We start from the raw sequence: 12,748 nt of genomic DNA, 5'->3' as shown, positions 1-12,748 counted from the left end.
ACCAGCTGAAAGGAGGCATATCGCCACCTACCGTAGCGGGGTGGGACATACTTCCGTCAATAGATCGATTCTCCCCCGGTTCTTGTGTACTGGCACAACGACAGCAGTCCGACTACGCGGCGTGACGGAGCTGTAACCGTCGCGCCACTTGCCTGTGCGTGTACACGCAGGGACTGTGTCCAGATGAACTGATTCAGCCTTGTGTGGTGGTCTTACGTGGACTATCGAGCATCAACACACTACTACACATCAGCGTAGAAGTGGTGATGGTGTGTTGTGTGACCTGGAGGTGACCTTTGATCCCAGGTTGTTTCTCACTAATTGTTCTGTTCCTTAATTGGCTGCTTGTCTCTGGTTGTCAGAGTAACGCTCCATCATAACCTCATGTAGGGAGAAGAGCTTTAGATCTGATGGAGCCGGTTGTCATGGAAACGCCTTGTTTGTGTTGGTTGTTGGTCATTTATCCTTAATAGTGTGTGTGTGTGTGCGTGTGTGTGTGTGTGTGTGTGTGTGTGTGTGTGTGTGTGTGTGTGTGTCAGACCTACGCAGGATAACAGCAGGGTTTCTGGGAATGGCAGCGGCGGTGCTGCTGTGTGGCTGCATCGTGGCCTTGGTGGGATTCTTCTGGGAGGAGAGTCTGACACAACATGTCTCTGGACTGCTCTTCCTCATGGCAGGTACGGTCTCCTCCACCCACAGTGTGTGTGAGTGTGTGTGTGTGTGTGTGTAAAGAGAGCGTCACACGACCCTTTCGCCTTCCATTGACTCCAGTTGAAACGCACACAGAGAGCCGGGAGAGCTCAACATCCATGAGCACACACCCTTCTGTTCTTCGCTGAGTACCGAAGTTGGCGCTCGATACTACCCGTGACGTCAACCTTTTTAACTACTAGAGGTGCTCAGCGTCACCGTGTCACATAACTGTCTGGTCATTTGAAATTCCATCCTTTGTCAAGGTAGTTTATTCCGTTGCCTACCAACACAGGGGTCAATGGTTTGAATCCCTGTGTTGGTAGTTGGCGGTTTGAATCCCCGTGTTACCTCCGGCTTGGTCGGGCGTCTCTACAGACACAACTGGCCGTGTCTGCGGGTGGAAAGCCAGATGTGAAGAGTGGGGTAATTGGCCAAGTACAATTGGGGGGAAAAAGAGAGAGGGGGGGGGTGTTCTGAACCACCGGCGTCAAGCTAGCACTTCCCTCCGAGAAGCGGGCAGAAACTGACCGACATGGCAGCCTGAGCAGGTGCTCTTTCCAGTGCTGTGCACCAGGCTCTTGAAAAGACCAGTGAAAAGTTTTCTACAGTTTCTATTTTCTGTTCATTAGTTCATCTGCCTGCCTACTGTTTAAGTGAGTCACTTCACTTGGTGCGCAAGTTTTTGTGCCGCAATGGGCAAAAACACTTGAGAATTGAACTCTTTTAAGTGGAGAAGTGGAAGCTAGCTCAGTATGTACCCTAGCTAGCGGCGGCCAGGATTATACACAAGATGCGGGTGATGTGGAGGACTTCCGCAGCCGAGGAAGAATTCCCGCCACTGCCATCTACACCAAGTAAATTCCCCCGCGTCGAAGAAGAAAAAGCACGAACCTGTCAGCTCGTCCCTAGTCATTCTCAACTAGCCAACTTAACGAAGATGATCAACGACAGACAGACACGACTGAGGACAAAATCCCTGACCTGAAAATCAAGGTCGATTGTGTGTTTGCCGACCATAAGGCCATCACCCCAAACATAGCTAAAGCTGAGCAGTGAGTTGATATGGTGGAGCAGCCTGTCAGGGTGATGTGGTGGAGCAGTCTGTCAGGGTGATATGGTGGAGCAGTCTGTCAGGGTGATGTGGTGGAGCAGCCTGTCAGGGTTATGCAAAAGAGGATGGATGACCTAGAAACCTACATGAGAAGATGGAACTTAAAGCCGATGGGAGTTCCACAAGCCACCCAAGAGAACGTTTGCCTTGAAGTTATAAAGATTTGCCAAGTTGTCCTACGTAGCATGAAAGCTAAGCTTGTTGATGCTACTGATACCGTTCAGCAGTGTGGGAAGAATCCTTGAATCCTTAGGCTGGATTCAAGGATTCTTGAACAAAAGACATCCCAGGGTTAAGAAACAATTTAAACTGTAAGGCCTTATTTGTTATTTGCTAAAAGAGCTAAAAACTCACCCCCTCCCCAAGAATTGCACACACTCACAAAAGGTCACAATTTTTGGAAATCGCAGTGGGGAAGGACATTAAGTTGTCCCACTAATCAGAGCATTCTGCAGGGGAATCATGTTTAAAAGATCATTTTGGAGGACACATTTTGCATTCAGACTGCGACACTCATGGTCCCTCTTGTTTGTCTGATCATTACAGTTAATAACATCATGTTGACTGTTGTCAATATGGTTTCAATTCTGATGCGGATGCATGTTGGTTATTTAAATTTCTTGATGCTTACTTAATGATAGGGGTGACTTCAGTACCATTATGGACGAGGTTGGTGATAGATGGCCTCCAGGTCGTCCCTCATACTCAGATTCTACCTTCAAACCACGTATGAGCAGAGTCTTTATGCATGCTCAATAATCCAGGTAAGGAGATCACAGAAAGTTGAATCAATCAAACTCCCCACCTGCCACTGTCCCCGGAGCGGGTCACAGCAGGCTGGGCCGGCTGTTTGACACCAGAAACCAGAGCCAACTCAGGGTTCGCCTCCCCACCTCACCGGCTAAGTGAAAAAACAATAAGAATGATGAACTGATTCAACTTTCTATGGTACCTATGAGCAGGTTTGATTTAATTGATGTATGGAGGGAGAAATTCCTGAATAGTAGGACGTACACCTGGAGCATGGCCGGATTAACCCAGAAGGGGGCCCCAGCGCACGCATGTCCATTGAGCCCCTCCACCCCTACCCCGTCAGATAGACTACGCAAACAATACCAAACATTGTTAAATGTAAAACTAATGCAAATACCCAACATGGTAGTCGACACTATACCAATCTGCATGGGATTCGGATGGCGACTACAAAGTAGAACACAATTTTGAATCACAGAACAAACAGGTTGGGGCCCTGCATCAGTAGAGACTGTAGCTTGGGGCCCCGCATCAATAGACTTTGTAGCTTGGGGCCCTGCATCAGTAGAGACTGTAGCTTGGGGCCCCCTCATCAATAGAGACTAGCTTGGGCCCTGCATCGCGACGCAGGGTTGGAACAAACATCCCTTGTAGGGTATGATTGGGGATCCCTATATGCAAACACAATACCCCTGACCTTTTGGGGCCCCTCGTGGTCCGTGGCCCAGCATGCCTGGTCCGTAATCCAGCCTTGACCTGGCGCAATAAAGGCTGCTCCAGACAGTCACATATAGACTTCTGGCTTGTCTCTAAATCCTCAGATAAAGACAGTATCACAGTCGATGTTTTGATAATGCCATTAACTGATCATACAGCTGTAACAATTAATCTTGTTTGTGTCCCTGGTGAATATGGCTTGAAAAGATTCTTCTACTGGACAACCAAAAGTTCCCATCCATCCATCCATTATCCAAACCACTTTTCCTGCTCTCAGGGTCACGGGGGTGCTGGACCCTATGCCAGCAGTCATTGGGTGGCAGGCGGGGAGACACCCTGGACAGGCCGCCAGGCCATCAAAGGACCTTTCCTTTTCAAATCACAGCTGTGTAAAACTCGAGCTGGAAAGGCTTATTACTCTACTGGAACAAAGTTCAAAGGGAATAAATTTTTGGAATTAATTGGGAACTGCTTAAAATTTGAATTTGTAAATACTTGAGGAAATATAGCAGCCTGCTAGCTAAATCCAGACGGATCTTAGAAGAAAAGGTTATATCAGAAATCCCAGCCCTTTCCAATGTTACACCAGAAAACGTATCCGAAGAGATTGAATTTAACTGAGTCACAAAGCAAATTAGATATGTATGAACTGAAAGCAGAGGGAGCCTTTATAAGGTCCAGGGAGAAATCGCTAGAGTAAGGCGAGCAGATGTCTGCTTGTTTCTTTAAATGAGAAAAATAACAAGCCAAGTACAATTCTGTCCTGCAATTGAATATTGAGGGAATTGTCTTCATGCATGTCGAATAATCCAGGTAAGGAAATCCCAGAAAGTTCAACCAGTTCATCTGTGTTTTACTGCCAGAAGCTCTGTCATAAATTGAAATTTGTATCTAGTGTTTAGACACCATTTTACACTACTTTAACAACTTTTAATTGATTTTATGTTTTGCCTGTACTTTTTTTCTGGATTTTGTCTGATCATCGATTGTTGCATGGACTTGGATCACACTGGAGTCTCTGGCTCCGTAGTGCTCGTGCTGCATGTGGCGAGAACTGTATGGACTCAGCCTGCTGCCGTTGGTCATAATTGGTGGTTTTATTTTTTATTTATTTATACTTCCTCACTGAGCTTTTTGTCTGATTTTTGGAAATACAGCCTTGTTCTCATTTTCCCATTGCTGATCAGACTCGGGCAGGCTGTTGCTCTCAACATGCTTTTTACGCCGGTCCAAACTGGGCTGCACCCTGCAACGGCAACGCTAGAGACATTATTTTCTGTGCTCGTAGCATGTCTCAACCCAGCGTAGAGGAGTCTGAGCTGTCCAGGCTGAGATTCAAGCTCCACTCCATCGAGAGCCTTTTGGATGATGTCCTCCAGCAGCAGTCTCTGCTCCTATCCCGGATGGATCTGCTGCAGCTGGACGCTCCCCGCAGCTCTGAGAACCCGGCAGAAGGCCCCACTCCTGGCCCATCCACTGATCAGCGTTGCTCCTGGGCGTCCTTTGCGAGGAAGGGCAAAAGGATTTCTCTTCCTCTTCTCCCCAGACGTGGATGAAGACTCTCTCCCACTCTCAAACTTCTTTGCTCCACTTGGTCAGCTAACAAAGCTAATGGCTACTCATACAGTCAGCTCCGGAGCGGCCTGCTGCAGTCCAACAAGAGGAGGAAGCATCAAAACTCCCCAACGACCCCGGCTTCTCGTGGGAAATGCAGTAGATATCTCCCTCCTATTGCTGTCTCAAATCTCAAGTGCCCTCTGGCTGGCCCTCGGCCTCCGACCCACCCGCTCCACGGAGCACTGGACACAGTTGTGGCCAGCGGTGATGTCATCTGTGGTGGCGTCTTGCCAGGTGAAACTGTTTCGATTAGCTTGGATGCTGCTGACACTGCTTCAACTAATGTGGCTGACGACATTAAGGGGAGCTCATGTCTTATTAAGGGGAGCTAAGCGCCCCCTGGCTCCCCCGTACTTAGCACCCTGGTAAAACTGGCAGCATGCATAGTGCTGAAGTGCCACTTGAGATCATCTGCTTTGCAAACAGCTACGGTTTGCATGCATCTCAAACATGTCAGTTTGGGTTTGGCATTGGCGTTGTCTGGTAAAGTAAAACAAAACTGATCAGTCCAGTCCGCCAAGTTTGTCCCTTGTCTCCAATTCTGTTTGTAATATTCATGGACAGGATCTCAAAGTGCAGCCAAAGTGAGGAGTGTGTCTGTTTTGGGAACCTCAGAATTGCATCTCTGCTCTTTGCAGATGATGTGGTTTTGTTGGCTTCATCAGAAGCGTGCACTGGGGCGGTTTGCAGCTGAGTGTGAAATGGCCGGGATGAGAGTCAGCACCTCCAAGTCTGAGGCCATGGTTCTCTACTGGAAAATGGTGGATTGCTCCTTCCGGGTTGGGGATGAGTTGTTGCCTCAAGTGAAGGAGTTCAAGTATCTCGGGGACTTGTTCACGAGTGAGGGTAGGATGGAGCAGGAGACTGACAGGCGGATTGGTGCAGCATCAGCAGTAATGCGGACGTTGTACCGGACCGTTGTGGTGAAGAGGGAGCTGAGCTGGAAGGCAAAGATCTCAATTTACCAGTCAATCTTCGTTCCAACCCTCACCTATGGTCATATGCTTTGGGTAGTGACCGGAAATGGTGAGATCGCGGATACAAGCGGCTGAAATGAGTTTCCTCAGTAGGGTGTCTGGGCTCAGCCTTAGAGATAGGGTGAGGAGCTTGGACATCCGGAGGGAGCTCGGAGTAGAACCGCTGCTCCTTCGCGTCGAAAGGAGCCAGTTGAGGTGGTTTGGGCATCTGATTAGGACTCCTCCTGGGCACTTTCTTGGATACGTCCAACTGGGAGGAGACCCCGGGGTAGACCAAGAACTCGCTGGAGGGACTACATGTCCAATTTGGCCTTGGAATGCCTTGGGATCCCCCAGGAGGAGCTGGAGGGCGTTGCTGGGGAGAGGGACGTCTGGAGTGCCCTATTTAGCTTGCTGCCACCGCGACCCGACCCCGGAGAAGCGGCTGAAGATGAATGCTCAGTCCAGTCAGATTTGAACTGACAGTTTTCCTGGTCCACTTTGTGCTTTTTTTGCAGACCATGTCCGTGGTTTAGGACAGTTATTGATTATCTGGGACTTAGCTGGTGAGGGGCTCTCTCTAGTCAAGGACAGTAGAGAGTGTGAAATACATCTTACGTCTACATGCGCTCTACAGCATAGGTCAAGTGTGCGGTGTGGGGTGAGGTCAAAATAGAGCAGCACACACTTAATTTCACGTTATGACAGATGTGTTAGTGCCAATAGGTCGGCTCGGGTCAGACATTTGGCTCTCGCGGGCCAGACATGCCCCGCGGGCTGCTTATTAGGGTTCAGGACCTTACACCATGGATAGACATGGGCCTTCAATTGCCATACTAGCCCTTACACTGATAATCAAATCTCAATACAATTCACATCCCAAAGGAAAACGTCATTCTAAATATCATTATTTCCACCATAAATGGCCTGTATCAGGCGTACATCCAAAACCATAAAAGAGTATGTCTTAAAAAGAAAAAATCATCTCGGGCGTCCGGGTAGTGTAGCAGTCTATTCCGTTGCCTACCAACATGAGAATCACCAGTTCGAATCCCCATGTTACCTCTGGCTTGGTCGGGTGTCCCTACAGACACAACTGGCCGTTGCTGTGGGTGGGAAGCCGGATGTGGGTATGTGTCCTGCTCGCTGCACTAGCGCCTCCTCTGGTCGGTCGGGGCGCCTGCTCAGGGGGGAGGGGGAACTGGGGGGAATAGCGTGATCCTCCCACGTGCTATGTCCCCCAGGTGAAACGCCTCACTGTCAGGTGAAAAGAAGCGACTGGGGACTCCACATGTATGGGAGGAGACATGTGGTAGTCTGCAGCCCTCCCCGGACCAGCAGAGGGGGTGGAGCCGAGACCGGGACGGCTTGGAAGAGTGGGGTAAAAAAGAATGAATGACCACAGAGCGCCAGGTGACGTGATGTGGCGGTACAGGGAATAACACATTGAGACAATGTATTGCAAAGTGCAGGATATTAGAAATGATGGTTGTTTTGTTGTTCTGTTGTTTTCAGAAACAGAAATTAAAGGCATTAAAATAGAATAGTGATATCATTTTCATTTCAAAATCCAATCCAAAATCTGGGTGTGATCCTGGACGATCAACTGTCATTTGCTGCAAACGTTGCATCGGTTGCTCGCTCCTGCAGATTTCTCCTCTATAACATCAGCAGGATTCGCCCATTCCTCACCGACGAGACGGCACAAGTGCTCATCCAGGCTCTGGTCATCTCCCGGCTGGACTACGGCAACTCCCTCCTTGCTGGCGCCCCGGCGTTGGCCATCAGACCTCTGGAGCTTGTTCAGAAAACTGCAGCTCGACTGGTGTTCAACCACCCTAAGTTCTCCCACACAACTCCCCTTCTCATGTCCCTACACTGGCTCCCAGTAGCTGCTCACATCCAGTTTAAGACTCTGGTGCTAGCCTACAGGGCAGTGAAAGGAACAGCTCCTTCCTATCTCCAGACCATGGTCAAGCCCTACACCCCCACCCGACCACTCCGCTCTGCTGCCTCAGGACGCCTGGTTGCCCCGTCGCTCAGAGGCCCCTGCTGCCGATCGACCCGGTCACGGTTCTGTTCTGTCCTGGGCCCACAGTGGTGGACTGAACTCCCCACTGATGTCAGGACAGCAGAGTCGCTGCCCATCTTTCAGCGCAGGTTGAAAACTCACCTCTTCAAGAACTACTACCCTGTTACTTGCTCTTAGCACTTATTGTATTCACTCATTTAGAAAAGAAATACAAATATCTCTTTCTTGTGCTTTTACTTTAGCACTGGTTTTGCTCCTAGATCCTTGTTTAGATGCACTTATGACCTCTGATGACTAGTAGTTCTCCTGATCTCCTACGTTAAACGATGCACTTATTGTAAGTCGCTTTGGACAATAGCGTCGGCTAAAGGACTGGAATGCCATGTCATGTCATGTCATGTCATGTCAGGTCATGTCAGGTCATGTCATGTAAAATCCACAAACGAAAAGGCATTTTTCGTTTTGCTGGTCAGAAAGAGCAGATAAAACATTTATAAAGGACTCTATTTTCCTTCTCGCCTTTGTAATACAGAAAGTGATAATTGTACCTTCTCCTCACAGGAGTGTGGGTTAATAAAATGGTCTGTGAACATATTTCCTACCAGCAATTCTAAAATGGAAGGACTCTGTCTGTCTGTCCCGTGGCGACCGGACGAACAGCGTCGCTCTGCCATTGCAACCCAAATTGTGGTCAGAGGGGGTATTACACCCGAGTTGTCACTGCACTAGTTAGTGACACTCACAGCGTCTCTCTCTCCTCGTGGCTCTGCACGCCCCCGAGGTGCTGAAATATCATTGTCTTAGTCATTTGGTGCCCCCCCCCCCATTTCGGCAAATTGGCTGGTGACCCAACCAATAATATCAATTGTTTTGTACCATCCAATTAAATCACATCATCCCTCCCTCCCTATCCTGTTTTACTCAGATATGTGTCACATTTTTTATATATATAGTAAATACAAACAACAGTGCCGGGGGGTGAGAGCAGTAACACAAATCATTAATCAGCTCACAGAAATGTTGTAAAGGGTACATACATTTATGATTTTAATAGCTTTCCTAGTTTTAGAATATAGAACTGTTGTTACATACTGTTTGATTTCATTTTCAAAAATGAAAAAAGACCGTTTATGATTGGAAAACTTAGATTTATGAATATGTGATTTTGCAAGTAATAAAATCAAATTGATGATAAAATATTGCTTTGCTTTGCCATAATTTTAAGTAAAGAAGCCAAACAATACATTTTCATAGGGGAAATGCGGGATCGATATATTGGGAAATAAACCTACTGACATTTTACCAAAAGTACAAATGTGGGGACAAGACCAAAGTAAATTATATAAATCTTCTGCAACCAGCTGACAAAATGACCGGCCCACATCAATGTCCTTTTTATATGATCGTAGAAATAACTTGGAGGGATACAAACGAAAGCCACTTCCTTAGCCTTATTTATAGTCAGTTATTTAGAAGGTAAGCAGCAGATGTTTCTTCCAGTTCAGGTCTGAAGTAAAATGCTGCCAGTAAGAAACTGCATTTGGAACAGAGACTATTTCTCTTTGAAAGAAAACACATATCACAGTTATTGTTGCTCTTTTTAGAGGAGGAACAGGTCAGACCAACAGCAGTAACAACAGGGTCCAGTGGTAGTAAAGCCAGTTCAGATGCTGCTGAGTTCCTAAGAAGCACTACGACACCAGAAGGGACGGCATCATAACTAAAGCATGGTCCCCTGGTGGTGTAGGAATACCATACTTGTGTAGAAGTTCAGAGTATGACATTAATGTGCCACTAGAGTTGAGGAGCTGATTAACCAGCTCAATTCCAAGGATAAACCAAGAATAAGGATTTGTGTTGATATAATATGTCTCTATTGTTCCATATGTAGTATCTGTGTGTGTGGGGGGGGGGTATGTTTATAAATTAAAGAACAGAAAAGGAGCATTTGTTTATGAAAATTTGACAATTATAAGGGGATCTTTTCAATATTGGAGCTGCAAAGTAAAACAAATTTAAGGCCACCAAGTTTTGAGAGCAAGCAATTGGGAATAAAATTCTAAATTGAAGTCCGGTTTCGAAGAAACCGTTTAATCCAATTTATTTTGAAAATGTCGTTAAGGGTGGAACAGTCAAGGAAGTTCAGGCCACCCATGTTCATGGGAGTTCATTAAGACTGATTTTCGAACATAGTGTATTCTGTTTCTCTACACAAAATTATAAAGCGCATTATCAATGGCCACAGAGGGCTGTTTGTTCACATCCAGCGATAAGGCTGCATAAGTGAGTCGGGATATGCCTTTGCCTTTGTTAGCAAAAGTCTTTCCTCTAATGGATAAATCTCCTTGAAGCCATGGATTTAGTTTATTTTGTACCTTTCCTGTGATAGGGTTGAACTTCAAATCGCATCTCGAGTCTTTGTTTTTGTCAATAACAATTCCAAGGTAAGTGGCCGAATCTTCCACAGGAATGTTAGAGATAGAGGGAACATTACAATTCTTGAGGGTGAGCAGCCACACTTACTGATGTTTAAACAGAGCCCAGAGGCACTAGAAAATGTTTTAACTGTATCAATGGCGACTGAAACCTGTGAAGCACCCTTTAAAGATAAAGTGGTATCGTCAGCCAACTGACTAATAATGATCTTTTTCAGCTATTGTGATACCTTTCAAGGGCCTGGGCTTAATGAAGTCAGAGAGTAATTGAGCACAAATTAGGAACAAATATGGTGAGATGGGACAGCCTTGTCTGAGACCGTGATTTAAGTCAAATCTAGGAGAGGTGCCTGTGTACAATTTAATTGAACAATTTGCATGCTTATACTTGGTCTTGATAGCTGCACAAAAGTAAGGCCCAAAACCAAATTTCTCCAAGGCCTGAAATATAAAGTTGTGTTACGACTGTGTCTAATGCCTTGCAGAAATCTAGAAACCAAATAAAACTATCATCACTGCAAAGATCAGCATAGTCAATAAGGTCAAGAACAAGCCTGATGTCATTAGATATACTATGTCTATGCCTCGTAAAACCAGTTCAGGTTTCATCAATAATGTGGTCCAAAACAGCTTTTATTCTGTTGGCGAAAGTCCGAGCCAGGAGTTTGTCATCATTATCAAGCAGGCAGATTGGACGCCAGTTGTCAATGTAAAGCAGATCTTTCCTAGGCTTTGGAATTGGGGTTAAAAGTCCTTGAGATAAAGTGGGAGCAAGGGTTTGATTTTCAATGCTTTCTATAAACGCACCGTGGAGGAAGGGGGTGAGTTGCTCTGCAAAAGCAATATAAAATTCGGATGTTAAGCCATCAACCCCTGGAGACTTGCTGGGTTTTAGGTGAGGATATGTGTCACATTATAGAATAAAGATACGCTCTGAATGACGTATCACGGTGTTTTTAACCTCCCGTCTCTCCTCCATCCAGGGATCTTCTGCACAATCTCTCTGTGCACGTACGCCGCCAGCGTGTCCTACGACCTGTCCAGAAACCCGCCCTTCATCTACGGCCTGCCAGGTGATGTGGACCACGGCTACAGCTGGTCCATCTGCTGCGCTTGGGTCAGCCTGGGCCTCAGCGCCGCCTCTGGCTGCCTCTGCACCGCCTACCCCTTCCTGAACCGTGCCGAAGGCCAGCCCTCCAAAACCGCACGCGAGTCCTCAGTGTGAACGAGACCAACGCGAGAGGGAACGTGTCAATCAAACACGTCCTTGTGACGGATGGGGGCGGGACCACCCTCGCAGCCCGTGCTTGCTTGAGGAACCGTTTCCGGAAGAGAAACGGATGTAGGTGGTGTTGAAGAGGATTTGAGTTGACTGCCGCCCTGCTGGAAGGGAAGAGAACTGCTGCTTGTTTGTGTTCAACAAATTGAGTTTTTTCTCTCTAGAGTGAGTGTGCTGCGATGAGAAGTGGGGCTTTTAATTTGAAAACAGAGCACCTTCTGTTGGCTTTATCTACACTGTGGTGGTGTCTAAGGGATGTAACTAAATGTACGGCCGTATGATTACAACACACACACACACACACACACACACACACACACACACACACACACACACACACACACTAGAACCTGTCAGCAGGTTCCATGGAGCAGGAATGTTAATGCGGTGATGTTGGAGCAGTGATACTCTATTAGCCTAATGGACCCTTACAGTATTTTTCAGGGGCAAGTGAGAAATGTGTTTTTGAACTTGATAATTAAAACGGTTTAAGTTAGCGTGTTGTAAACATTCACCACTAAACACAACTTGTTCAGTCCAGAATTTGTTCAAGAAAACCAGACAAGAACCCAACGTCGCCTCCTTGGTCCATTTAAGTCAAAGACATCAGTTTATCCTGTACTAACAACTAATATCCAATTGTTGAGCTATGCTAACACCCAAATATTGGGAAAAAAATCTTAAATGTAGCACAAAAGTTTGACATTTGTTTGTTGAGTTGGATCAGCTGACATGTGAATAAAGAGATTGTGTGAACAGCTTTAAGAAGAGGTTTTAAATGTTCTTAGCTTGGGCCAATCCATGGTAACCCCGTCAAATCCATGGCAACCCCATCAAATCCCTGGCAACCCCATCACTTATTTCAAAAGGAAAACATTTAACTGACTAAAACCAGCTAACAGCAAATAATTTGACAAGTATGACAAGCAATTGTCATTGTGCAGTTTTCTGACTTCTGATAGGTCCGTGGTGATGTCCTGCATGATGAGTGAGAGCAGGCAGTGTGCAGGAAGTGTGTAGACAGTGTGCAGGAAGTGTGTAGACATGTCTGTGAATGTTCTCATTCATCCAGGTCGTCATGGTTCTCCAAAGGAGGTGAATCAAGTGCAACTGGACTTGGTATATATCCGTGAAGACGTTTCGCCTCTCATCCAA

At 46.6% G+C, this 12,748-nt stretch overlaps 1 protein-coding gene across 2 annotated transcripts in view; it reads left to right on the top strand.

Moving 5' to 3' along the window:
- tmem178a (transmembrane protein 178a) overlaps positions 1–12,347 on the top strand; it is a 36,220-nt gene extending 23,873 nt beyond the window's left edge. The window contains exons 3-4 of one of the 2 annotated variants that reach the window (XM_056280780.1): positions 540–677; positions 11,298–12,347. In XM_056280780.1, coding sequence (XP_056136755.1) covers positions 540–677; positions 11,298–11,539 — 380 coding nt within the window. In that variant the 3' untranslated portion in view covers positions 11,540–12,347. The remainder of the gene's footprint in view (positions 1–539; positions 678–11,297) is intronic. The other variant, XM_056280781.1, reaches the window with a different exon arrangement.
- The last annotated feature ends 401 nt before the right edge of the window (positions 12,348–12,748 follow it).

The sequence above is a fragment of the Lampris incognitus genome, chromosome 5 (assembly GCF_029633865.1).
Source record: "Lampris incognitus isolate fLamInc1 chromosome 5, fLamInc1.hap2, whole genome shotgun sequence".
NCBI classification, from domain to species: Eukaryota; Metazoa; Chordata; class Actinopteri; order Lampriformes; family Lampridae; genus Lampris; species Lampris incognitus.
This window is presented reverse-complemented; position numbering and strand designations above follow the sequence as displayed.